Source organism: Pollachius pollachius, assembly GCF_949987615.1.
Source record: "Pollachius pollachius genome assembly, chromosome: 5".
In the NCBI taxonomy this organism is placed as follows: domain Eukaryota; kingdom Metazoa; phylum Chordata; class Actinopteri; order Gadiformes; family Gadidae; genus Pollachius; species Pollachius pollachius.
In genome coordinates this window covers 8,422,874-8,450,402 of record NC_136938.1, presented here as the reverse complement: position 1 = coordinate 8,450,402, position 27,529 = coordinate 8,422,874, and the positions used below count along the sequence as shown (strand labels likewise).

General features: G+C 45.4%; 3 protein-coding genes across 9 annotated transcripts in view; 1 reads left to right on the top strand and 2 right to left on the bottom strand.

Moving 5' to 3' along the window:
- Nucleotides 1–1,069: 1,069 nt before the first annotated feature.
- On the top strand, nt 1,070–3,031 carry tppp3 (tubulin polymerization-promoting protein family member 3; the record flags this gene model as incomplete). The annotated part of the gene is made up of 3 exons (XM_079737145.1): nt 1,070–1,260; nt 1,911–2,064; nt 2,617–3,031. 3 exons carry the CDS (start codon nt 1,070–1,072, stop codon nt 2,806–2,808), a joined length of 537 nt encoding a protein of 178 aa, XP_079593271.1. The 3' UTR covers nt 2,809–3,031.
- Nucleotides 3,032–3,927: 896 nt separating this feature from the next.
- On the bottom strand, nt 3,928–24,761 carry plekhg4 (pleckstrin homology domain containing, family G (with RhoGef domain) member 4). Of its 7 annotated transcripts, XM_079737173.1 has the most exons (22): nt 22,321–22,493; nt 18,554–19,723; nt 18,315–18,432; nt 17,287–17,380; nt 17,119–17,202; nt 16,714–16,821; nt 16,342–16,494; nt 15,919–16,067; nt 14,985–15,123; nt 14,282–14,407; nt 13,022–13,213; nt 11,125–12,341; nt 10,336–10,585; nt 9,930–10,019; nt 9,127–9,351; nt 8,122–8,289; nt 7,022–7,202; nt 6,578–6,715; nt 5,831–5,936; nt 5,216–5,295; nt 4,816–4,919; nt 3,928–4,370 (listed from the first exon to the last, which is right to left on the bottom strand). In XM_079737173.1, the coding sequence occupies exons 2-22, from the start codon at nt 19,605–19,607 to the stop codon at nt 4,365–4,367; spliced, it is 4,782 nt and encodes a 1,593-aa protein (XP_079593299.1). In that variant the 5' UTR covers nt 19,608–19,723; nt 22,321–22,493; the 3' UTR covers nt 3,928–4,364. The 7 variants fall into 7 exon arrangements, with proteins under 7 accessions (XP_079593299.1, XP_079593295.1, XP_079593294.1 ...); XM_079737169.1 differs by lacking the exons at nt 3,928–4,370; nt 22,321–22,493 and adding an exon at nt 24,698–24,761 and having other exon boundaries at nt 4,394–4,919; XM_079737168.1 differs by lacking the exon at nt 3,928–4,370 and having other exon boundaries at nt 4,394–4,919; nt 22,321–22,494.
- Nucleotides 24,762–26,955: 2,194 nt separating this feature from the next.
- slc9a5 (solute carrier family 9 member A5) overlaps nt 26,956–27,529 on the bottom strand; it is a gene marked incomplete at both ends in the record, with an annotated part of 11,874 nt that continues 11,300 nt past the window's right edge. The window contains one exon of the mRNA XM_079736834.1: nt 26,956–27,529. This exon is cut by the window's right edge and continues 64 nt beyond it. Coding sequence (XP_079592960.1) covers nt 26,956–27,529 — 574 coding nt within the window.

The following is a 27,529-nucleotide window of genomic DNA, read 5'->3' as shown; positions in this document are numbered from 1 at the left end:
TAGATTACATCATGGGGTTTCCATAGTAACCTGATACAAACATGAGCGGGGTGGAAATGGACATGTTTTGTCTTTCTGTGGTCGAGCTAAAGCTAATGGCCCTGTCAACCCCATGTCATCTTAACCAAATTTGATTTAAACTTAATATAAACCTCATGTCATCTCAACTTAATGTGAATTTAAACCTAATGTACATCTAAACCTAATGCCCATTTAAACCTAATGTACATCTAAACCTAACAAACACACACGCACGCACGCACGCACGCACACACACACACACACACACACATACACACACATAAACTTAGACCTTTGAGGGGACTAATTAGACAAATCTTTATCTAAACCTAATATAATCGAAACCTAATGTCCATCTACATCTAATGTCATCTAAATCTAATGTCATCTACAATTGATGTAATCCAAACCTAATTTAATCTACATTTAATCTAAACCTAGTGCAATCTAAAACTCAACCATTTTGTTCAAACCATATTGTTGTAGCCCAGGTTCACCTAATCAAATCAATTTATCAAATAGGGATACAGTACCGCAGGGCCATTTTTTACAGTATGTCAATAAATGATATGAACCACATTGCCAACCGTACCTCATGTATAATGATATGGATCGAGTTTACTTTTGTTGCAATGACTGGATATTGGGGCAAAATTCTTCTCGAGATTCCATGGTCTCTTGAGAAAAGGGCTATTTCTCTAAAGTCTAATGTCCATCTTAACCTAATGTGTTAATGTGATAATGTGTTTCATTTGTTAATGTGAGTGTCTTGCATCTGTTTATGTGATAGAGTTAGGTATATTTATGTGATGGTGTTTCACCTGTTTTCATTATAATTAACAATTACATTTAAGTGTTCTCATGGGATAGTGTTGAGTTTCATGTGTTAACGTGATAGTGAGTTTCATGTGTTTATGATTTTTAGTGTGTTGTTGGGATCAGTGATTGTTTGTTTCCTGTGTTAGTAATGGACAGAGAGGGGGGACATCCTGGAGCAGCTGTTTCATGTGTTTATGTGATTAGTGATCGTTTGTATCCTGTGTTAGTTATGGCAGAGAGCATGGATATCCTGGAACAGCTGTCGGTGACTTTTAAGAAGTTCGCCGTCCATGGAGACCACAAGGCGACGGGCAAGGAGCTGAATGGGAAGAACTGGGCCAAGCTCTGTAAAGACTGCAACATCACAGACGGCAAAACCACCACCAGCACAGATGTGGACATTGTCTTTACCAAAGTCAAGTGAGCCAGAGATGTTGCATGATACATATAAGTTAAGTAAAACAAATATGATAAAGGTATTTAATTACCTGCAGCCTATTTCACCAGTGTGACGTAGGTCTGGTCTTACGTTCAAGCATAAAGTCACGCTATACTAGTGCTCCACTGTAGCTAAAGTCCCCTTTCTCATTTAAAGGGGACATATTATACCACCAGGTGTGAGTGTGATTAGCCTTACAAGCCGTTTCGAAAATCTGCCCCATATGACATCACTAGTGGGCGTGTCCACCTAGATCTTTGCTGGATAGATGAGCAACGTTTACTTCAGTCCACTGGGTAGGCTGGTAGACTGATCTATCAGCACAGATCTAGGTCGACACCCCCACTAGTGATGTCATATGGGGCAGATTTTCGAAACGGCTTGTAAGGCTAATCACACTCACACCTGGTGGTATAACATAACCTTTAATATAAATCTTTTTTATAAGATTATATTTTTGTCACTTTAAATAGCCTTTACTTGTTTATAGTTAATTACCTTATGATAGTTACCTGGTGATCGTTTGTTACCTGGTAAAATTGACCGGTGTTAGTTACCTGGTTAAATATCCCAGGGGGAACTTAGTTAACTGGTGATAGCGATTTAACTGATTTCTGGGGTCTGATCTCAGAGCAAAGTCATCCCGGGTCATCACCTACGAGGAGTTCAAAAAGGCCCTGGAGGAACTCGCTCCACGGAGGTTCAAAGGTCAGAGCAAAGAGGAGGCCCTCCAGTCTATCTTCAGGTTGGTCGCCAACAAGGAGCCAGTCAACATAGGCGTTACGGTGAGAACTTCTCCTTACCCAGCTCCTCTTCCTCGCCTTCTACCCCATCTCCACACCTCCTCCCTCCTTACCTGGACACTGCCTCCTACACCTTGACACGTCCTCATCCTGCTCAGTGGATGTGTAGGGTGAGCTATATTGAGGAGATGTAGGAGTATTGTGTATTGAGGTGCGTTGAGAGGTGTATTGAGGAGGTGTATTGAGGTGTATTGAGAAGGTGTATTGAGAAGGTGTATTGAGAAGGTGTATTGAGGAGGTGTATTTAGAAGGTGTATTGAGGAGGAGTATTTAGAAGGTGTATTGAGGAGGTGTATTTAGAAGGTGTATTGAGGTGTATTGAGGAGGTGTATTTAGAAGGTGTATTGAGGAGGTGTATTTAGAAGGTGTATTGAGGTGTTTTGAGGAGGTGTATTTAGAAGGTGTATTGAGGAGGTGTATTTAGAAGGTGTATTGAGGAGGTGTATTTAGAAGGTGTATTGAGGAGGTGTATTGAGGAGGTGTATTTAGGTGTATTGAGGAGGTGTATTTGGCGCTATTGTCTCTCTCCAACAGAAAGTGCTGAAGGCCGCTGCCGTGGACAGACTGACGGACTCCTCCCGCTTCACCGGCTCCCATAAGGAGCGCTTCGACTCCAGCGGGAGGGGGAGGGGGAGGGAGGGTCGTGAGGAGCTGGTGGAGAACACGGGCTATGTGGGAGCCTATCGGAATGCTGGGACCTACGAGGAGAAGATGAAAGACAAGTAGAGCACCCCCAGGCCATCCTCTCATCCTACTGAGTTTTGTTCTTTATTCATCGCAAAGGAGTGTTTTGCTTATCATTGTTTTTTAATGTAACTACCCAAACCAGCTGCTAACCAACTGGAAGATATAGAACAGATTGTATTAACTTGCTTTCACCATGCCTTAAATATGTGGAATCTTGAGTGGATTTTCATTTGGATTGGAAACTAAAGTTGGGGCCCTACTGCTAGCCAGCCAAAAGCTACATAGTTACAAATATGTATTTATGGGTTTCCGGTTTTATATTTGTTAATTAAGATGAACACTCATCTCAACTGGAAGATTTAGAAACCCATTCTATCAATGTTTAATGTCATGTATTTTCTAAGTAACTGAACAGGTCTCAATAAAGGTTGATCATGTTTTGAATAAAAGTTTGGGCTAGTTATTATACATTTTTATGAACACGCTGATGTACACACACACACACACACACACAGACACATACTAACAAACACAAAAATGGATCAAGTGAACATTTGAAGGGGCTATATGTTACAAATATACTGTCCTAAATCATAAAATGACCCATGATGTCATCAGAGATTAATAAACGATAGGACAACACTATAGCCATTTCTGTTCCGGGTCGGAATCTTGTTTGTTTTTGCCTGTGTGTTATGAATCACTATTCTCAAATTACATTAGCTGATGAACATACAGTGTAGGACTCGTCTCAAAATAATGTTAAGTTCGGATCTTCTTTCCCAAGTGTGTTCAGTGTCCTGAACCTGCCTACTCGCAGGAGCTTTGGAGTCTGGGGATGAGGGTGCGGAGACAACTCTTACAAATAGTGAGTTTGGACTGCAGTAGCCATTTTAAATGCACTGTGTCAATGTTACATACTGTACCTTTAAGGTAAACTGAAGCATTTGTATTGTTACTGGAGGTTAAATAATATTTCCACTGGTAGTCGGGTTCGAGGTAGTGTAGGATGTTCGATGGAGATATACAGTTTGAAATGAGTGCGCGCGCACGTCTGTGTGTGTGTGTGTGTGTGTGTGTGTGTGTGTGTGTGTGTGTGTGTGTGAAAGAAGGACACACAACAAAGGTTGAACTTAAAAGCTCTCATTGTTTGTAAATATTAAAAAACATCACCATGGCAACAACGCAATTCACATCTGTCTACCTGAGTATCCATCTTGGAACATCTCACTCATCCCACAGATAACTATTTGCATGCCAACACAATAGCAAACTGCTAACTGGACAGAGCTAACTGCTAGCTGGTCCGAGCTAACTGATAGCTTGTCAGAGCTACCTGCTAACTTGTCATAATTAACTGCAAGCTGATCATAGTTAACTGCTAGCGGTTTAGAGCAAACCATTAGGTTTTGATGCCAAACCTGAAACTGGCTAAGTTAAACTAGCATCACCAGCTGAGAACAGGAACAAACGGTACGGAACAGTACCTAGAAAACAGCAGTACTAATACTGCTTATTAAATACAATACATATAATATGCAAAACAATGTTCTTTCACAGGAGAATGGCTCTGAAATAAACAGACCCACTCAGCATTAGACCTGAAGAGAGAGAGAGAGAGAGTTATACAGAAATAGTTCATAGTATGTCTAGTATATAAATGTATTTGTATAATGTAATAATATGTAATATAATATATTAAATAAAGTATATGATGTTAGTGATATACCAAGCAACACTACAGCAGATATACTGTCTAGCATGAATAGTGTATTCTATGATTAATGTACAGGGGTATGTAGTGTATACCTGTACAGGTGTGTTGATAGTGTATACCTGTACAGTTGTATGTAGTGTACACCTGTACAGGTGCATGTAGTGTATACCTGTACAGGTGTATTGATAGTGTATACCGGTACAGGTGCATGTAGTGTATACCTGTACAGGTATATGTATTGTATACTTGTTCAGGTGTATGTAATGTATACCTGTACTGGTGTATGTGGTGCATACCTGTACAGGTGTATTAGTAGTGTAAGTGTATACCTGTGAAGGATTGGCTGAACCGTCGTGCAGGTGAGAGGAGATGCAGCCACTGTCTGAGCCGCTGGAGACGGACACGTGGCCAGACGACCCGGAATTCTCTGTGGCTGAGGAGAAACATAGTTCACCTGATGTGTTCGACCACCCATACAGAACTTGAGGAAATGAAAATGTATCAAATAATGTATATTTTCTCATTAAAGACCATTGCAAGATGGGTTAAAATAAAATAAATCATAACTCTCTGTTCCAGTGCCAATCATTGAACAGATCTTTGAACAATGTGCAAATTGCGACAATATCTGACTGTTGGCTGGACATTCAATTTTCGCCTGAACTTAGCCTCTTAATGCGATTTGTTCATTCAGGGTGTGTGTGCGTGTGTCTGTGTGTTTGTGGTTACTCGTAAACGTCAGACTGCTGGTGTCCTCTTCTAAACATGAGGAGGCGAAGGAGCTCTCAGCTGACAAGGAACTCCTCCTGCTGGAGCAGAGAGGTGGAGAGAGGAGAGAGGAGAGCAGGAGAGAAGGGGAGAGGAGGAGAGAGAGAGGAGAAAGAAGGGGAGAGGAGAACTTTGTTTTTACTAGAGAACATAAACTGGTGTCATTACCACTGTAGTGAGCTACCTGAACTGGTGGAGTTATGGTTACCTGTACAGGTGGAGGTATTGTAACCTGTACAGGTTGAGTTATAGCTATCTGTACAGGTGGAGGTATTGTTCACTGTACAGGTGGAGTTATGGTTACCTGTACAGGTGGAGGTATTGTTCACTGTACAGGTGGAGCTATGGTTACCTGTACAGGTGGAGGTAAAGTTATCTGCACAGGTGGAGGTATAGTTACCTGTACAGATGGAGTTATCGTTATCTGTACAGGTGGAGGTATTGTTACCTGTACAGATGGAGTTATCGTTATCTGTACAGGTGGAGGTATAGTTACCTGTAGAGTTACCTGTACAGGTGGAGGTATAGTTACCTGTACAGGTGGAGGTATTGTAATCTGTACAGACTGAGGTTTACCTGTACAGGTGGTTGTTGAAGGATCCCGGCCGGGACCCTATTAGATTGGAGGTCAGAGAGATGTGGTCAAACCCAGAGACCGCGATGGAGGCTCGGGTCCGTGCACCTAGAACACACGCACACGCACACAGTTATGTTATAATGTTAAGATGGGTGTTTATTGTTGCAGTTTGTTAATACATTATTCGTATTTATTACACGGCTCTTCTCAATGCCGTGGAACGCTCCATTCACTTGCATGGGTCCTTCACAACTTCCGGCGGTGAATTATATTTGATAATTCACCATTTCTAAGTATAATTGACCGCTGTCAAGGAAAGTGTATTTTTAGCCGTCTTTGGTATCACTCCGCAAGTAGTCCGGTAACTTATCAACCCCAACATACTCGGTTGCTAAGCGACGTCAACGTTTTCTCTGCTTATCAACACTACAAATGGTAACAAATAAATTGTAAAAAGACACACCGTATGAAGTTATTTTTTCGTTTTGGCAAGTAGCCGTGTAATAAGTGGGATAATGTATAGAACGCCGCCGGTCATTATCGAAAATAAACCCCTTCAGGGCGAAGCAAAACAGCTCCATTTCGCTTCGGTGTCCTGTTCGCCCTGTCGGGGCTTATTTTCCCGATAATGACCGGGGCTCTATTCATATATGTGTGTGTGTGTGTGTGTGTGTGTGTGTGTGTGTGTGTGTGTGTGTGTGTGTGTGTGTGTGTGCGCGTGCGCGTGCGTGTGTGTGTGTCCTCACCTCTCTTCTTCATGACAAAGTTTACAGACCGGTCGCTGATGGCTGCATCAGTCTCTTTGATGTCCAAAAACGGTTTACTGCCCACTCCCATACACACCATCTCTTTCATCCTCACCTCTGGAATACACACATCAATGCCTTATTATCACATACACACACACACACACACACACACACACAAACACACACACACACACACATACACAAACACACGGCTCATTAACACAGACACATACACAGTTTATTAACACACACACACACACCTTATTGTGGCAAGCGCATTAAGTGCGCACACACACACACACACACAAACACACACACACCCATACACACAAACGAAGACATGCACATACACATCTTATTAACACACACCTTATTAACACGCACACACAAACACACACCTTTATACTGTAACACCCACAAACACACCCCTTGTGAACACACCTTTGTTCCTGTTGGCCTGGGACCAGAGGAGGTGTGTGATGTCATCTGTCCAGGCCTGTTTGATTTTATGAGACGATGCCTTGAGGGTGAAGGCGTGGCACTTGGACCAACGCTTCCTGAACCACACCTCAAACTGTAGACCGCCATCCCCGGCGGACGCTGTGAGACCCAGGTCTGCTGTCTACACACACACACAAGCACGCACATACCCATGCACACACGCACACACAGACACACACTGTGTTTAACAGATATACGATATGGCCCAATAGAGGTAGAAGGTTAAAAAGAGAAGAAAGGGATTGAAGGTAGAGAAGAGAGATGGAGGTGTAGGAGAGAAGGCTGGAGGTGGAGAAGAGAGGGATGGAGGTGGAGAAGAGAGATAAAGATGGAGGAGAGAAGGATTGAGGTAGAGAAGAGAGGGATGGAGGTGGAGAAGAGAGGGATGGAGGTGGAGAAGGGAGGGATGGAGGTGGAGAAGAGAGGGATGGAGGTGGAGAAGAGAAGGATGAAGGTGGAGAAGAGAAGGCTGAAGGTGGAGAAGAGAGGGATGGAAGTGGAGAAGAGAGGGATGGAAGTGAAGAAGAGAGGGATGGAGGTGGAGAAGAGAAGGATGAAGGTGAAGAAGAGAGGGATGGAGGTGGAGAAGAGAAGGCTGAAGGTGAAGAAGAGAGGGATGGAGGTGGAGAAGAGAAGGCTGAAGGTGAAGAAGAGAGGGATGGAGGTGGAGAAGAGAAGGCTGAAGGTGAAGAAGAGAGGGATGGAGGTGGAGAAGAGAGAGATGAAGGTGGAGAAGGGAGGGATGGAGGTGGATAAGGGAGGGATGGAGATGGAGAAGAGAGATAAAGATGGAGGAAAGAAGGATTGAGGTAGAGAAGAGAGGGATGAAGGTGGACAAGAGACCACTTTTTCTCTATTATTTGGTGTATGCGGAGCTGAGATTTTCCTCAACATTTGGGACCAAGGACTGAGTCACAAAATCCCCCCAATTAACAAAATTGTGGACAATTTGAGATAGAGAGATAGAGATAAAGAGCGATGGATAGAGTGGGAGAGAGAGAGACAAAAGGAGAGCTAGATACAGGGCTAGCGAGGAGGACCTTGAATGAGTGTTTGTAGAGGAGGTCGACGCCTCCTTCCACAGCTCTGGGTTTGCTGAAGAGGAGGAGCTCCTCAAACAGGAAGACGTGACGAAGACTCTTCTTCCTCCCGGACAGCACAGTGAAGCGGTCCTGGCGTAGCAGAGCGCCCTGCTCCTTCAGGTTCACCTGAATAATACATGGTATGCTTTATGTAACACAGCATCTATATTACGTCCAATATGCACACTGTATATAGATGTAGACATATTATATGCATCCTATGCATTGCATAGAAGTCTACGGACATGAGTCATGACATGAGTTTGAAAACATTTAGATTTTATACACTGCTGTTTGTTTCTTATTGCAAAATTGCACGAGAGGTAGTGCCTAGCTGTCATTACCATAACAGCGGTAGTGTGTATTGTGTTATATTGTATATAATGTAATATTGTAGTGTAATGCTGTATATAAAGTGATATATTGTGGAAACAACATTACACTATATACAACATAACACTATACAATATAAAACTTTATAGTGTAATATGGCTCATAGTGTAATGTTCTTTAGAGTGTAGTATTGTATATAGTGTGATATTGTACATAGTATAGTATTGATTATAGTATGGTATTGTATTTCGTGTAACATTGTAAATGGTGTAATATTGTATATAGTATAATATTGTACAAAGTGTATTCCTTTACATATCTTATGGCATTTTCACCATTCCTCCACACTGCCCTCTTGTGTGACTTTTCCTATATTACACCATTATTGGTCGATTTAAACGCAAAGCAAAAGCTGATGGACTACCATTGATATTGAAAAGCAACTTAGCTTTGACAAGGAAATTAATTAGAATGTTTAATTTAAACATTCGACCTCTGTCCTAACAAGTATAGCATTGTCAACAGTGTAATATTGTAAAGAGTGTAATATTGTATATAGTGCACTATTGTATATAGCATAGTATATATTATAATATTTGTATCTAGTGGATTATTGCCTGATTAACTCACATCACAGAGGCGGATGGCGTCCATGGCCAGCAGGTCGTTGCCGTGGCGAAGCTGAAAGCTGATCATGTGATTGGCTGCTTGCAGTGCGTTAAGCCCCTCCTCCTCCTCCGGGCTGAGCTGCTTGAGGAGGTCCTTCAGGAGGAGCGCGTACTTACTCATCCGCTGGATGGGCTTCAGCAGGTAGGAGGCCAGGTCCAACCTGTCCCCTAGACGGAGCTGCTTCACCTGGGACCAGAGGAGGGAGGAGAGACAACGAGGACGGACGAGGGGACGGATGAGTGAGGGGAGAATATATAGGAGAGGAGTAGGAGGTAAGAGAGAGGGGAGGAGTAGGAGAGAGGAGAGGAGTAGAAGAGAGAAGAGCAGTAGGAGTGAGAAGAGCAGTAGGAGAGAGGAGAAGAGGTGAGAAGAATGGAGAAGAGAGGGGAGAAGAGAGAGGACTAGGAGAAAAGAGAGGAATAGGAGGGATAAGATGAGTAGTAGAGAGGAGAGGAGAAGGAGAGTGAAAGGGAGAGGGGAGAAGGGAGAGGAGCAGAGTAGGAGAAAACGGAGAGGAGAGATGTAGGAGAGCGAGGAAAGAGGAGAAAAGAGAGAAGGGAGAGTAAAGGAGTATGAGCGATGAGAAGAGAGGATGAGATATGAGGTAAAAGAGAGGGTAAAGGAGGAAGGGAGAGATAGGGCCAAGGAAAACAGGCGAGAAGGAAAGACAGGGGAAAAGGAGAGAGTCGAGGGGAGAGGAGGGGAGCTAATACGGGTCAGAATAACAAATCTTTGTGTGTGTGTGTGTGTGTGGACATATTTACCCTAAAGAAGGAGTTTCCATGGCTAGCCAGCAGAGCGTCAGACTTGGGTTTGTTCTTACTGTAGAGAGCGTACAGTCCAAACTGATCCTTCTGTAACAACACGTACACAACAGTTGGTTCAGTCCTAACTGATCCTTCTGTAACAAAAAATACACAACACTTGGTAGAGTCCAAACTGTTCCTTCTGTATCGACATATACAGAACAGTTGGTTCGGTCCAAACTGTTCCCTCTGTATCAATGCATACAGACCAGTTAATGCAGTCCAAACGGTACCTTTTGTATGGTGTATAGTGTGTATAGTGTGTATAGGGTGTATGGTGTATAGCGTGTATGGTGTTTAGTGTGTAACACAGTTTGTATAGTGTGTGTATATAGTCTGCATCAATGTGCATGAGCGCTCCTACGTGGCGTAGGAAGCACTGGGCCACCCTCAGCGGGTGTCTCCAGCAGGCCTCCAGCTCCTTGAGGAAGAACTGGGAGTGGAAGTCCAGGATGTTCTCCAGGTTCCCGAACACGACGCTGCGCTGGCCTCGTAGCTCCTGGGGCAGGTCCGGCCGCTCCATCTCCGGGAAGTACTGTTGGGTCACGTAGCGCAGGGAGCGCACGTACTGCCGCTCCGTGGAGACCATCTCCTCCACGATGTGCTGCTGCTTGCTGCGTGGCATTAGCGTGAAGGGCATGAAACTATTAGCGGCCGCATGAGCGTGAAAGGGATGATAACATTAGCATGAAGGAGGTGATTGTGTTAGCATGAAGGGTAAGAAAGCATTAGGGGTAGTATTAGCATGAAGAAGACAATAGCATCAGCATGGAGGTGATGATAGCACAATTGTAGCATGTATTATGTAGGTAATACTAAGTATTATTCATTAAGAGTATTTATAATGTGTTATTTAGAGGAAATACTAGGTATTAGTAATGACTTATTACTACTAGGTGTAAATTATTAAGAATATGTATAAGGTGCTATTTAAATGTACAACTTTTTAAAACGACAAGGTATTAGTTATAAGGTATTAGTCGCTATTTAGATACTAGTAGGTTTTAGTTATTAGGAGCATGCATTAGCTACCATTTAGCTACTAAGAGTTAGTAGTTATTAGGAGTATGTATTTGGGAACTATTTAGGAACTACAATATAGATCAATGATGAGCCTGTGGGTTGTGATATGCTAGGGGGGGATGACCCTCACCTGGCCTTGCTGCTGGGTGGAGTCCTGGGGGAGGGCGTGGGGGATGGGGTCTCGGCCTCGGGAGGGTCCAGAGGGAGGGGCTGGGCCTGGGTTGGGGAGGGGGTGAAAGGCTGGGCCTGGGTTGGGGAGGGGGTGAGAGGGAGGGGCTGGGCATGGGTTGGGGTGGAGGTGAGAGGGAGGGGCTGGGCCTGGGTTGGGGTGGAGGTGAGAGGGAGGGGCTGGGCCTGGGTTGGGGTGGAGGTGAGAGGGAGGGGCTGGGCCTGGGTTGGGGTGGAGGTGAGAGGGAGGGGCTGGGCCTGGGTGGAGGTGACAGGGCTGAGGGGGCGGGGCTGGGAGTGGCTGACCTCCAGCCCTTTGATGTGGACCCCGGTGTTCCCTCTGCGAGGCGGCCAGGCCAGGCTGGGGCAGGGGGGGTGGTCAAGGCTCTGGGACTTACGGAGACCCCGCCCCCGGCTGGGCATCTCCTGAAAGCTGGAGGGGTCGGGGCTACACCACCCCTCACTGCCCCGTCTCCACTGAAAAGGCGGAGGCACGTGATAGGAGGGAGGACTCATAGAGGAACGAAGAGTCACTGAGGAGGTGGGTGGAGCCACAGGGGTGGAGGGCGGGGTCACTGATGAGGAGGGCGGAGCCACATGGGAGGAGGAGGGCGGAGTCACATAGGAGGAGAAGCGTCGAGTCACATCGGAGGAGGACGGGGTGGCGTAGGATGAGGTCGGAGTCACATGACCGGGGGAGGGTGGAGACACATGGGAGGAAGGCAGAGTCTCATTGGAGGAGGGTGGAGCCACATGGGAGTAGGGCAGGGTATCTTGGGAGGAGAACGAAGTCACATGGGAGGTGGGTGGGGTCCCAGGGGAGGAGGGCTGGGGGGACGTGGTGGTTAGGGGGAGGGAGGAGGCGTTTGAGGGGGTGCCGAGCAGGAGTCGGTCCCTGGTTCTGAGGGCGGCATCCATCTTGCTGTGGAACTCCTGGTTGGTCTCCTGATACCACTTCCTGGAGGAGGTCCAGAGCTGGAGAGGGACGGCCTCCTCGGCCTCCGTCAGCTCCTCGGCCTCCGCCCTCATCTCCATGAACTTGTGCTCAGGGATCGGCGGGTGCTGGCTGCGGTAGCTCTCCAGGCGCTCGATCACAGCCTGGCACTTACCAGTTTCGGTACAGTCATGCATAGGGATGGTTACAAGGTAACGCAAGCCCTGCAGCGCTGAATCATATGCCTGCAGGAGGGAGGGAGAGGGAGAGGGAGAGGGAGAGAGAGGGAGAGAGGGAGGGAGAGGGAGAGGGAGAGAGAGGGGGAGAGGGAGAGAGAGAGGGAGAGGGAGAGGAAGAGAGAGGGAGAGGAAGAGGGAGAGAGGGAGAGGGAGAGAGAGGGAGAGGGAGGGGGAGAGGGAGGTAGAGGGAGAGAGAGGGAGAGGGAGAGGGAGAGGGAGAGAGATAGGGAGAGGGAGGTAGAGGGAGAGAGAGGGAGAGGGAGGGAGAGGGAGAGGGAGAGGGAGGTAGAGGGAGAGAGAGGGAGAGGGAGAGGGAGGGAGAGAGAGAGAGTTTGAATACAGGGTTTCTGCAGGTTTCAACAAGTTACATTTAAGACTTTCTATGAACTTTTAAAGTCTGTTATGAAAGCATTTCAAGACCACAAGTGACTTGCAGTGACAGCATCATGAGCCAAAGTATATACAAGGATTTGTCTTCCATGCTTTGATGTTTAGCCAACCTGTGTTAAGTCTAGAGTACGTCCACTTTTAATACTGCCCAGAGGTCGCTTATAAGAGTGGCAGGAGTAATCACTGTTAGTGTAGAGTGGCTGGTGCTGGACTTTGGTGAAGCTCCCAATGTACAACCAGTATTGGGTAATGGCATGTCTTAACTGTGACTTTATGTAGATATAGACTCTACCCACCTTGTTGCAGAACTTGTAGAGAGAGAGGGTCTTGTGGAGGCGTGCCCCGGTAGCCTCCACGCTCTCAGAGAACTCCCACAGCTCTGTCCTGAGAGAGTGAACTTTGACCCTGTAGGGGTCCAGCAAGGATGAGGACAGGTCGTCCCATTGGTTGAGTCTCTGGAGAAGACCCTGCCCCTGCTGACAGACACGCTGACAGACAAACACACACACACACACACACACACACACACACACACACACACACACACACACACACACACACACACACACAGGTAAACAGACAGACAGGTAGAGGGACAGACAGGTAAACAGATGGACAGGTAGAGGGACAGACAGGTAGGCAGACCCAAAATAATAAAGTTATTTATATGTCCTCACAACGACACAATATGAGGATATAGATGGGGGTTAAACATGCAAAGGCTCAGACATACTTTCCGCGTTCCATGTCTTTGGACATAGAACTGTGTATGTGTACTGGTCAGAAGGACACACATGCAAGAGTATTCATGTTACATGTTATTAAGAGTCCGCTTCGCTCTGGCGTTCCACCCATGTGCAATTCCTAATCCTTACCAGTGGATGGCGGAAATGCACCATAAAGTTGTTTTTCAAATGCTAGGGCTGGGTAAAAATATCGATTCATCAATGCACTGCAATTTATTTGTTCTCGATTCAATTTCGATTCAGAGATTTTTTGAAATCGATTATTTCCATAAAAGAAAGAAAAAAAAAGAAGCATATTCAAACATTGTAATCTAGAAGCGAGTATGCCTAAATGTACATGCCCTTTTACATTTGTCCATGTTATGATTATTACTTTTATGCTTCAAGTTTAGCTCAGGAACAATACTATACAATGGTATATTCCGTTTTAGCTAGTTAAAGCACAATGAAATGGTTAATTCATTTTAAAATGGTTAATTCTAAATAATATTTAGGTATTTTTGTCATCTGCACGTATTATTGAATCGATATCGAAGCAATTGGATCAATATCGAATCGAATCGATATCGAATTGAATGAAGACCTAAAGAATCGAATTGAATTGAATTGTGAGGTACCTGGCAATACCCAGCCCTATCAAATGCCATAACAATTAAGAAGAAGAAGCATGCCCATTAGGAAGGGAATGGCATTCCCAGGGGTTTGGGCAATTTCTCACAAAGACTTCAAAGGCTCACAAAGGCCTCACCATGTAAGGCTCTGCAGGTGTGTGTGTGTGTGTGTGTGTGTGTGTGTGTGTGTGTCTCTTACATCAGCAGTGAGGCGGAACTGCTTGAAGTCCTCGTTTTTCTTGTTGATCTGCTCCAGAGAGGAACCCTCCACCTCCCCTAGAGGCCTGAGTCTGGGGAACCCTACCTGCTGTATCCACCCCCGCACCTTCACTCACACACACACACACACACACACACACACACACACACACACACACACACACACACACACACACAAACACACACACACACACACACGCACACACACACACACACACTACTATAATTCTTGGTCATTTTAAACCGATTCAGGGGCCGACGTATCAATGTAGTCGCACCTGTGTTAATCAAACCGGTTACCTATTCTTATCTGTGAATCGTTACACTCCTATTAGGTACCATAGTAAAACCGGAACTCTATGTACTGTGCTTATACAAACAACCCAACACGTTCTTTATAAAAGTGGCTAGGAATTGGGAGGCCTCTGTCACTTAAGAGGGACCTTGCATGAACTGCTTGAAGCCAAATATTATGTTAAATCTGCTCTTGCTCAAGGTACCATGAATTTCACACCACTGAAATGTTGAAGCCCTGCATGTTAAATGCACGACCTGCTCGTCGACACCAGTGTAACTGGCAACAGAAACAGTGGCTATAAGGGCCATGGCTACGGGTGGACGGTCCGCACACAAACAGCTGACCGGGGCCAGGGGCCCTTTGAGGTGCCCGCCCTGGTACAGACCTGGCTGAAGCCCTGCTCCAAGCTGCTGAACGCCAGGATGAAGTCCCTCTGCCTGCCCCCGGCATTGCAGAGCTTCACCAGACCGTGGATAAGCTCATCCACCTGCTGGTAGAGACCCTCTACTCTACCCACCGCCTCCCTGACACACACACACACACACACACACACACACACACACACACACACACACACACACACACACACACACACACACACACACACACAAATACATGTCTCAATAGTCTACTTTAGCTTACACATTAGTTTGATACTGGTGGTACATTAGTAACATATTAGTAACACATAAGTAAGATATAAGTTGCACATTAGTAACATATGTTTTCTTCTTGAATGAAATCCAAACCAGAACAAACATCACAGTCACTGATGGCTGTTCTGTTCTCTATGTCAATAGATTCTCAGAAATGCTGGTTAACAAAAAGTTAAAACATGGGATCCGTATACCCAGCAGGAAGTCTTTGCATGCTGTTAACATGTTGTTAGCGTACAGACTGACTGAAAGAATGTGAATCTGTAACCCATCAACCAATCGTTTACACATTTTTGTGGGGTTTAGACTTTTCTTCTACCGCACAGTTATGACTAGTCTCTAATGCCAACCACCTATAGGCCATTACAGGGGCTACATGTTGAGCCAGATTCATACTTTCCGCGCCTGTGACACGTCCGCGAGGGTCTGAACTCTTTGTATGAAATCACATAGTCGCTTAAATGCCTGCTTACATTTTCTTATTCTTGATATTTATTATTTTTTTATATTTATTATTATATGGCAGCATTACCACCACCAACTGGTGAGAAAGTCGAGACTCAGAAACAGAGGGTCATTGCTGCTGCCTGCATCAGACAATAAATAGTGTGCGGGTGCATGGGTGTGCTAAGGTCAGCATACTGCATGTGGTTGTGTGTGTACCTGTAATCGTCTGTCTGGTTGAAGCTGCTTTCCTCCCGACGGAGGAGACACAGAGAAGCTCCGCCCTCCTTCTGTAGGTCAACCAATCGGCTGTCCTGAAGGACATTGCTCATAACACACCTGTACCTGGCCAGCGACACCTGCATCTCCTGGGGGGTGAAGTCATCCACAACTTATTGACACAAAGTACTCAAATCAAACCATTTTTTACATATAGATGAGAAAAAGAAGAGAAATAAATAATTTTAATATAAAATTATAAGAATAATATAGACTGTGGGAGGGGTGTGGCCTCAAGAGAGAGTAGGAGGGGCTTGTCTTAATAGCCAAGTTGATTTAGATTTTTTTGATTTTGCGATGGGTGTGGCCTCTAAACAATGGGGAGGGTCCTCAGTATATAGTGGGAGGGGCTTGTGTACATACCTCAGTAGACTGTGGGAGGGGCGTGGCCTCTGTGGAATGGGGGAGGGGCGTGACCTCCTTAGAAAGTGGTAGGGGCTTATACTCAAGGCATTGGATGTTTTTCTGCAGAAGGCTTATCACATCTTCACACTGTCTGGTCAACTTCTCCACGTGCTGAAGAATTATAATACAGTGTCAATAATGTAAATAATGAACGAATATGACTAATAAAGAAGGCTCAAACCATAGCCTCGTTCTCAAAAACTACAACTCACACTATTATAAATTGAACATTTCAACCAACATGTGGATGACCAACAACCAGTGCGTGTGTCTGTGTGGGTGTGCGTGAGCAATTGTGTATCTATGTCTGTTTGTGTTTGTGCGACTTACTGATCTGAAGCAGAGCCAGCTCTGGTGGCAGTAGTAGAAGGAACCGTTCATCTGCAAAGGGAGCTGAGACGTATCGACAAACCTCTGGAGACCCTTTACAGTGACCACCTGCAACACACACACCCAAACACACACACACACACACACACACACACACACACACACACACACACACACACACACACATAATGTTAGACTAGATACCGTAACAATAGATTATGTGTTACAGTAAATTATTTGTTACAGTAGATACTGTTACACCAGATCACGTTATACATGCTGCTGTTACAGTAGAAAATGTTAGAGTGTATCATGTGCTACAGTCAAATATGTGTTACAGTAGATAATGTCACAGTAGACAGAAGCCTATGTGATGTGTAAAGGGAGTCTCTGAGTATGCAGTACCTGAGATGCAGGGGGCCTGTCCATATCTAGGTCATCTCTGTTAGCCACTAGCAGCACGGAATGAATAAAACCTGCCATATTTTTCTGGAAAGTGAGAGAGGGTAATTGTGAGGATGGTGTGAGTTTGCGTATGAATGTGTGTACGTTTGCGTCTTTGTGTGTGTGTACCTGCAGGTTGCACAGTGTGTGTGTGAGGAGTGGGGGAAACGAAGAGCTGCGGACGTCCACAAGCACTGTGAGCCCTAACGCGAGAACTTCCTCCCTGTAACACAGGAAGCAAGGTTCCCAACAGCTGTATAGGCGAGGATTAATGCCTCCGCTAAATCGCTGACCCCCTCTGCAAACAAACAAACTGTGCACGATTAAAGACTGGGAAAAGGATTTGCTCGTCGGTCCATGTCAGCATCAGCCTTCAATTTGATAGAACATACACTGTATAGGCTAAACTGTGAGGCATACATAGAATAGTACAAAATAAAGGATTCACCGTTGCATTGCTGTTGAGACGCAAATAGTTTTTTTACGCCAACAAATTCTGTCTGGCCCACTATTCGATGTGGAGTTCCACAGTCCACAAAGGGTTAGAAGGGCTGTTGAGAAATGTGTTTCTCGCTATGACAGTAACAAACCAGGTCAAACACTATGTGGCCAGTGGAGCTCAAGTGTGGGTGTAACGCACATAGACTGTATATAAAACTGGTTAAACTTGCTTTCAATATGGGTTCATTGTTGGAAACAATCGCCCACTTGTTAAGAGTACCCTTTGAAAATTTGGCATCTATTGAATGGCGCAATTAATTGTTCAATGGGCCCTAAGTATTTAAACTCAGTATAGTAGGCCAATTGCATATTAGGCATAAAGCATTGTGGGCTAGACCATGTGTATCACCAGCAGCTCAGCCTTTAGGTCTATATTTTACACAAATACCATCATAGCCCATATACCCCTGTGAAATGTTAGGACGGTATGACAGTGTGAAAAAAGGTATCCCTCCCAAGCCTTGGTACGACTATAACCATTCAAATATTGCAGATGCCGTGTAGTAATATTGCCAACAGCGGGTGCATGTGACATATCGTCTCATCAGAATGAGCCAGTTTATCTAGCGGGACAGATTTTACATAGGAAGGAGGCTTGGTGGAGAGAGAGCGGAGTTGGCGGTTTACACACTGATGGAAAAGGAAGTTAGGATTACCTGCTGATGGAGGAGAAGTAAAGGAAGATGTCCAGCAGCTCTTTGCTGCTGCAACGCCACCAAATACTGCTGTTGGTCCACACAGTAACTACGGCCCCCCCGCGGTGGTCTCTGCTGCCTGCACACACACACACAGTTTCTATTGGCCCTCCGCTGCAGTCTCTACTGCCTGCCTGCGCGCACACACACCCACACACCCACACCCACACCCACACACACACACACACAACTGGACTCACCAGGAAGGCAGAGAACACCACGGGACATCACATGACTGCCGACCGGGAGGTTTTGCCTCCTGGCGCCTGTTGTCGGCCTCTCAGGTAATGATACTGTCAACGAGCCCGTTAACGAGTCAGTGAACAAGTCCTTTAAGGACTTTGTTAACCCTTCGTCCGGCTCTTCTGCAGGCGGATGGCTGAGCGCGGTGAGGAGGTTCTGGCTGGAGGAGGTGGTCAGTGGCTGGATGAAGGAGTGTCTCTGGGTCTCCTGGCTGGGCCGGACTGGCTGACCTCCAGTCGACCTGAGTGGGGTCCCCTTCCCACTCTGACTTGCTGACACAGGTGTGAGTCCAGTTGTGTGTGTGGCTGATACAGGTGTGAGTCCAGGTGTGTGTGTTGGTGATACAGGTGTGAGTCCAGCTGTGTGCGTTGCTAAGCTAGAGGTTTGTCCCGGTGTGTGTGTTGCTGATACAGGTGTGAGTCCAGGTGTGTGTGTTGCTGATACAGGTGTGAGTCCAGGTGTGTGTGTTGATGATACAGGTGTGAGTCCACCTGTGTGCGTTGCTAAGCTAGAGGTTTGTCCCAGTGAGTATGTGGATGATATAGGTGCGAGTCCCTGTGTATGTGTTGCTGATAAAGGTGTGTATCCAGGTGTGTCCCCCGCTGAGTGTGTCGCTGAGCCAGGTGTGAGTCCAGGTGTGTGTGTTGCCGATACAGGTGTGTGTCCAGGTGTGTGTGTTGCTGAGCCAGGTGTGTGTCCAGGTGTGTGTTGGTAACCAAGGCTGATGCATTGAGTTAGGGAGTGCTGCAGTGAGAGAGACGGCAGTTCCTCAAGTTCCACATACTCCCCCTCCGAATCAGAACCAGCTTCTGATTGGCCCGGGGTGGTCAGGGGTGTGGTCAGGGGAATGGTTAGGGTCGGGGCCAGGGGCATGTTTTGGGGCCTGGTGATATGCGTGGCTTTGGGCATGGCCAGGGGCCTAGGGTGCAAGCCATCCCCCCAGGACCCCATGAGGTGAGGCGCTGAGAGGGAAAGCCCCTCCTGAGGCGGTCCTCTCTGCTCCAATGCCATGGTGGACAAAGCTCCTCCTGTCACCTCCTCCTGGTCAGCATCATACCTACCCACTGATAGGCCACAGGGGGAGGAGCTAGTCGCAGTGGATCCAGACAGCTGGAAGTCTACATTTGCTGGAGAGAGATAATAGAGAAGATAGAGACGGATAATACTTCCACCAATGCCTTTTGTCTTATTAAATAATTATTATAACTATACATTTAAAGTTGCATTGTCTCAGATTGAGTCCACAATTAGCTGGCGGATGATGAAAAAACTCAATAATGGGGTTATTTCGACCCTAGCTGGCTGCGCAACTGTGTGACGCAAACCAGCTTAGATTGGCTGACTGGATGGTGTGAGTGGGAGCGGTTTTGGGAGGGTTGATGGTAAGACCTTTTTATATGTATCAGTTATAGGATATGATGTTACTGACAATAAAAATTGTCAATATCTAATATATTATTGTCAAATTTATATCGATCAGCATTGTCAGATATGTCCAAGTTATTTTAAACCAATTTATATGTTCCACATTGCACCATTAATATTGTATATATTTTTGCCTTGTTCACGGGCAGGTCCAGACAAGCCCAGAGTGACAGTAAGTGTCCTGAGGCTGTTCCTTCAGAACACATACACACAAACACCACACCCACACACATCTGCATTCTTCTACCCCTAGTTGCAGCTTTTTCACCTATGGTTACAGAATTCCTCTAATCTTCCCAAAACATCTGAATACCACCTCTTCAGGGACCATGAGCTGACCTCTATAGACCACCTCTTCAGGGACCATGAGATGAAGTCTATAGACCACCTCTTCAGGGACCATGAGCTGACCTCTAGAGACCACCTCTTCAGGGACCATGAGCTGACCTCTAGAGACCACCTCTTCAGGGACCATGAGATGAAGTCTATAGACCACCTCTTCAGGGACCATGAGATGAAGTCTACAGACCACCTCTTCAGGGAACATGAGCTGACCTCTAGAGACCACCTCTTCAGGGACCATGAGCTGAAGTCTATAGACCACCTCTTCAGGGACCATGAGATGAAGTCTACAGACCACCTCTTCAGGGAACATGAGCTGACCTCTATAGACCACCTCTTCAGGGAACATGAGCTGACCTCTATAGACCACCTCTTCAGGGACCATGAGCTGACCTCTATAGACCACCTCTTCAGGGACCATGAGCTGCCCTCTAGAGACCACCTCTTCAGGGACCATGAGCTGACCTCTATAGACCACCTCTTCAGGGAACCTCTCATTAGCTCACCTCAACAGACCATCTAATCAATCTCATGTAATGTGTGATTAGACTTGTTGAAGAGATACTATATTGTTTCATTTTCAATCAAAAGGAGAATGGGATTGTTTGAAGCAATGCTTGAAAATGATTGTAATATAGCAGTATTTATATTGCAACACATGCACTGTCCTGGCTGTGCAAGTGGAGGTCAGGCAGCACCCTGCCTTCCTCCTCCTATGGTAAACCCACTCATGGATAATTCATACATTAATAATCAGACAAGTCTTAAACCCCACAGTCGCCTTGAAATCTTGAGAAATGGTACCGATTTATTAACGTGATCACCTCTTTATAAATCCTCTACTGTGGTGGTTGAACTTCTAAACAGAGCACACTGAGTAAACACTTCCAACGCTAACAGTTTTAGATCCTGTTCGGTGTGCTCATGATTTTATTGCAATGTTGCTATGGCCTGAAGCATTGCTGCAGGGTGAGGAGCAGATATAACAGTAGTGATGTATCCACCAGTATAACAGTAGCAATATATCTACTAGTATGACAGTAGTGATGTATCTACCAGTATAACATATGAGTAGTGTGTATAAGCGGTGTTTATTGGTGTGTATATGTAGTAGTCTGTTTTAGTGTTTATTGCGTGTATATGAGGGTGTATCAGTAGTACTAGTGTGTAGTTCTGTATATTAGTATGTATTGGTATTGGTGTGTAGTAGCAGTGTATATTATTGTGTATAATTAGTGTGTATTTGGGTGTATATTAGTGTCCATAAGTAGTTTTATTAATGTTTAGTAATACATATTAATGTGTATCAGTAGTGGGTAGTAGTGTGTAGTAGTGTTTATTAGTGTGTTATAATGTTTAATAGTGCATGAGTATGCATCAGAAGTGTGTATATTAGCATGTAGAAGTGTATTAGTGTTTACCAGTAGTGTGTATTGGTATATGTATATTAGTGTGTACTAGTGTGTTTTAGTAAATATTATGTGTAATAGTGTGCATTTGAGTCTGTGTCTGAAGTGTGCAGTAGTGTTTATTAATATGCATCTGTGGTGTGTATATTAGCGTGTATCAGTGCATATTAGAGTGTTTATTAGTGTGTAGAAGTAGTCTGAATCAGGTATCAGGTTGCAGTCCTCAGGAGATCACTACTTTGAACACAACCAAAGAAAACCAACAATATACAACAAGGTTACCTGTCTGTCTGCTCACTGCCTGCCTGTCTGCTTACTGCCTGCCTGTCTGCTTAATGATTGTCTATCTTTCTGCTTATTGCTTGCATGTCTTTCTGCTTACTGCCTGTCGATTTACTGCCTGACATATCATTCTAAAGAAACACACACACACACACTAGAAAGAAAGACTAAAAGACTAAAAAACAGAGTGTAAAATAGATAGACAGATAGGCAGACACACAGACACCCACACACACACAGGCAGGTGAAAAGACTCAGGAACTCACCAGGTGGTGGCAAGTGTCCCAAAACGTTTTATATTCCAGGGTATGACCGTATCCTGTCCGTTTGTCTCACAGTACTAGACTGTCTGTCTACGAGTCTCTCTCTCTCTCTCTCTCTCTCTCTCTCTCTCTCTCTCTCTCTCTCTCTCTCTCTCTCTCTCTCTCTCGGGGCCTGTTGCTATATTGGCTTACCCTGGGATTGACTAGACTTCGCCCACCGACTGGCATTCTATCTACTAGGCTCCGCCTACCAGCTGCCATTCTACTCCCAAGAATGAGCTGCCCCATGTCACTCCTCTCCCTCTTCCACTCCTAAGTCCTGTCCCAATACGGCACTACTGTCGACCACTCCACACAACCCCTGCCTTCAACCAAAAATAATACAATCATCTCCAAAGAAGGTGACCACTACCTCAAGGAGTATCTACAACATGACCACTACCTCAAGGAGTAGCTCCAGATTGACCAGTACCCCAAGGATTAGCTCCTAACAGAGAGACCACCAATTCAAGGAGTAGCTCCAAACAGAGTGACCACTACCTCAAGGAGAGGCTCAAGTCTTAACACTACCTGAAGGAGTAACTCCAGAGTGACCATTACCTCAACGATTAGCAACAGAGTGAAGGCATTACTACTGGAGATAGTGCCAAGCTTTGTTAATTCTAGCATTGTTGTTTTTTAACCCTATCCAGCTAACAGCAGTATGTTCTTCTGAGGCTCCTGTCAGAATGCAGGGAGGACTACACGCTGCAACAAGCATGGAGGCATGCTTGTTGCAGCATGTATAGAGAACCCTCTCTCTATTCTCCCTCTCTCTCTGTCTTTCTGTGTCTCGCTCTAGGCTGTAGTCCTCCTAGGCTGTGTAGCCAGTATTTACCATTTTCATAGCCACTACATAGGCCGTAAATAGCCAGTATGTTGACCGTACATAGCCAGTGTGTAGTTAGCATGTAGCCATCAAGTAGTCAGAATTGGGCCAGAACCCAGCAAATATGCTGCCGGTATATAGCTAGTATGACGCCAGTAGATAGCTAGTATGACGCCAGTACATAGCCAGTTTGTAGCCAGTACGCAGACAGTATGTTATCAGTACGTAGCCGGTACACAGAAAGTACACAGCCAGTATGTAGGAAGAAATTCAGGGAGAAATCATGAAAGATGTTTTACATAGCTGTTTTACACAGCTGTTTTTTCAAGACAAAATTCACAGAACAAAATTATCCTTGTCAACGCATTCTCACATACAGGAAATACTCTGTTTGGTTTAGGCAAGGGGAAACCTCATTGTAAGCGCCATTTTCCAGTAGAAGGTTTGTTTTATTGTTTAATATTTGGTTTGGCCTCATTCCTGTATATTTTGACCTTCATGAATTTTTGGTTGTCATCCTGTGTGGCTTTGCAAACGAGCAGGAAGTAGAATTGTATTTGTTGTATTTTGTATTTGTATGTATAGTGTTGTTGCCACATGCTGACTCAACGCGTAAGACAGTCTCATGTCGTCGCTGAATGTGGTTATTCATAGGGACAAGGGATAAAGTCATCAACTCTCTTAATGGAATTAATAGAAGTGTATTTAACAACAGTGGAGTGTTGGTGGATGATGGCTGGTTTTAGCAACTGGCCCGGGTCTGATTAAGACTCTGGGCTACACATCTGTTGCACATTGTGCAATTACAGGTTAAACAGGCCAACTCCACACACATTCAGGGGGAGATCTCCAGCATGGCAACGAGGAACACCAGCATCACGTATCGTTGTCTGCAAACCTCACAATAAATTGGCCTGCTGTAGACCTCTCCCTGAGTGTGTGTTGAGATGGCTGGTTTAGCAGGTGTGCAGCCTAACCCAGCCCCAAAAACGAACCACACTAGGGCAAGGTGAGGCTGCCTAAATCACACACACACACACACACACACACATACACACACACACACCCAGACACACAGACACACACACACACACACACACACACACACACACACACACACACACACACACACACGTTTCTATCTATAGAAGTGTTTGAAACAATTTTTAGGTTTCTAGCTATAGAAGTGTTCAAACACCATGTTTCGATCACTTGCTGTATTTCTTCAATCAGAATTCAACTATGCACACATTTGAATGCAGTAAACGTTATTTAGCTGAATTTTATCAAACTGCTAATATTAGTTAGCTAGCTAAGGCATATTAGCATCTAAACACTAGTAGTTAGCAAAAACAGTTATGCAAGTAATTCATGATTACTTGCATGATTATAGATCAAATATTTCTCTAAACTGTTTCCCTTTTACAAAAGTCACTTTCAGATAAACTGGACTGAAACTTCGAACTGATGATTGGACCATAGAACTGCATAAAATACATATTGGAAACTTACCGACGGTTAGGCGAAGGGAACACGTTGTGCGCACACCGGGCGGCAGTAACCAGGTAACCCACACTTTAGGGACTCCAGGAAAGAGGTTACGTCAACCACCAGGTGGCGCTGTTGGATAGGGTCACGGTAGCACCAGATGGCGATGTTGGCTAGGGTTATAGAACCACCAAGTGGTGGTGTTAGGTATGGCTACTACCAGGTGGTGTAGTTAGGTAGTGTAACAGTATAATCAGATAGTGGGGTTAGGTAGGCTAACAGACTTTATAGGTCCATGGTAACCCCTCAGGTGTTAGGTATGGCTACAGTACTACCAGGTGGTGTTGTTAGGTAGTGTAACAGTGTCCCCAGTTGGTGGGGTTAGGTAGGGTAACAGACCATCAGGTGGTAGGTAGGATAACATTACCACCAGGGGGTGGTGATGTTAGGTAGGGTTACAGTTCCAACAGGTGGAGCTGTTTGATAGGGTTATGGTACGACAGGGTGGCGGTGTTAAGTCTTTGCACAACCCGGCGTTTTCAAATGTATGGGCCTTCTGCAGTCTGTTTTAGTCAGGGTTTATTTTCTGTAGGCCTACGTAAAACTGTTTATCCACATTTTTTAAACACATTTCTTTCTTGATGTATCTTAATTGACTCCCATAAAACTTTATTCGTTTCTCAAGATATACAATAGCATATACTGATACTTGGTGGTATTTAATGGTAACATCATGTATACACAAACAAAAAAGCGGTGACAAGGGCCTGGTATTGAGTGAATTTTGTGCATATATAGGCTCATATCTACAATCCACAAATGTAAATGAAGGCCCGTGTCCACAAAGCGCTTTTTCTTTCAGCGCCAGCGTCTTCCCATTGTTATCAATGGTCTTTGAATTCACAACTTACACACCGCTCACTGCAATGGATGGGGGAGAGATTTTGTAGATCGTACCAGATATTGACCCAGAGAAGGGTTAACATTTATTGGAGTGACTTATGCTACATTGCAGTGGGAGTTTAATCAGAAAAAAATTAAAGCAGACTAATGTAGCAGAAATACCTTTACCTACAACATGAAGAACCAGAGATGTCCTGAAGGCACAAAGAGAGTTGGATCAAGATGACATTATCAAGTCTGGAGGTCTAATAAATGCTATGGTTGACATAAAGTCACCAAAGATATGGAGTTGTCTTGGGGCATGTCATAGATTGTTTAGCCACAGAAGGAGTTGAAAATAAACACCTTACCCCAAGCTAGATGTGCTATAAGTTGGAGGAGATGATAGTCTACTTTAATAGACAGAGCTAACTTGAGGCACTAGGCTATCTGGAGGTTATAAGCTAGCTGGAGGTGCCTGGCTAGCTGGAGGAGCTATCTAGTTTAATAGATAGGGCCATCTGGGGGTGCTAGGCTAGGTGGAGGTGCTACGCTAGGTGGTCAAGGGACAACCAAAAGCTAATGCCAACTGTGAGAACTAAGCAATTTAAAAAAAAAAAAGAAACACTGCACGGTGATTAATTATATATTGTACACAATTATTTGCATGGTGTTATGTTTTCTCTCAATCAAAATAAACCATTATCTGCAGTCCTAGATTATTTTATGAAAGTTTTAAAAACATTTAAAATACAAGCCTTTACAGAAGGCTCTATGACCAGCAGCTCCTTATCTCCAGCCATAGGCAATAAGGCCAGCCATATAGGGCTCATTCCTAGTAAGACTTGTAAGTTATATTCTTCCTCCTGATCTGTAGTCTCTGGTCTCTACTACTGTCTTGTCTCTAATCTCTTGTGGTGTCTGGTTTCTCTTGATATCTGGTCTCTAGTCTCTGCTCTCTCTCTGCTGCTATTTTGTCTATGGTCTCTTCTCTCTGCTGATCTCTTCTAGTCTCTGGTCTGTCACAAGTCCCTAGTCTCCTGTGGTCTCTGGTCTCTCCCTCTTGTCTCCTGGAGTCTTTCCTGGTGTCTGGTATCTTCTGATCGCTGGTAACTCCTGGTCACTGCTGTTCTTTAGTCTCTAATGGAATCTGGTCTCTCATGATCTCTGGTCTGTACTGGCTCTACTGGTCTATCTGGACGGTGGTATTGTGCTGGTTTTGGAATGTAGTAAGTCACCCTGGTCCAGCTGTAGAGGAAGGTACTGCTGAGTGCTCTTGATGCTCACGAGATGCCAGTAGAGTGAGTGTGTGTGTGTGTGTGTGTGTGTGTGTGTGTGTGTGTGTGTGTGTGTGTGTGTGTGTGTGTGTGTGTGTGTGTGTGTGTGTGTGTGTGCGGTGGTTACAGCTGAGTAGGTCCTCTGCTGTGTGTCTCAGTGTTGCCAGCAGGAGGGACTGTCACCAGGCTCCTCAGGTAGACACACGGGTTCCTCCTCCTTTCTCCGGGGGTGGAGCTCAGAGGAGGAGCAGGGGGTCTGATGGACATGAGGGGCTGTTCCTCCTGCTGCTGCTCAGACAAGGCCTCCTCCTCCTCCTCCTTCTGCTGCTCCTTCTCTGATTGGCTGGAGGAACAAGGAGGAGAGGAGACGGGTCGCTGGCCGGCGAGTCGGGAGAGGACCGAGAACCTGGGGTTAGGGTTTAGGGAGGGAGGGGGCAAGGCCACGACCCTGAGGTTAGAGTTGGGGTTCAGGGTGGGAGGGGGCAAGGCCATGAACCTGAGGTTTGGGTTGGGGATTACGGAGGACGGGGACAAGGCCGTGACTCTGGGGTTAGGGTTCAGGTTGAGGGGGGAGGAGATGCTCTCCAGAGATGAGATGCTCTGGTTCCAGGCCTGCTGCAGGTCCACGGGGATGACCTTGGTGGCCTCGACGGAGACGCAGGGAGGGAGGGAGCCGGCACCGACCTTCCAGGGGAGG

Excerpts from the sequence above, each read along its gene's own strand:
- plekhg4 (XM_079737169.1), bottom strand. The coding sequence starts at position 19,607 with ATGGCATTGGAGCAGAGAGGACCGCCTCAGGAGGGGCTTTCCCTCTCA. Across the intron at positions 18,433-18,553 it reads TGGTGTTCTCTGCCTTCCTG|GCAGCAGAGACCACCGCGGG; the intron begins GTGAGTCCAGTT and ends GTGTGTGTGCAG. Across the intron at positions 8,290-9,126 it reads ACGCCATCCGCCTCTGTGAT|GTGAACCTGAAGGAGCAGGG; the intron begins GTGAGTTAATCA and ends TGTATTATTCAG.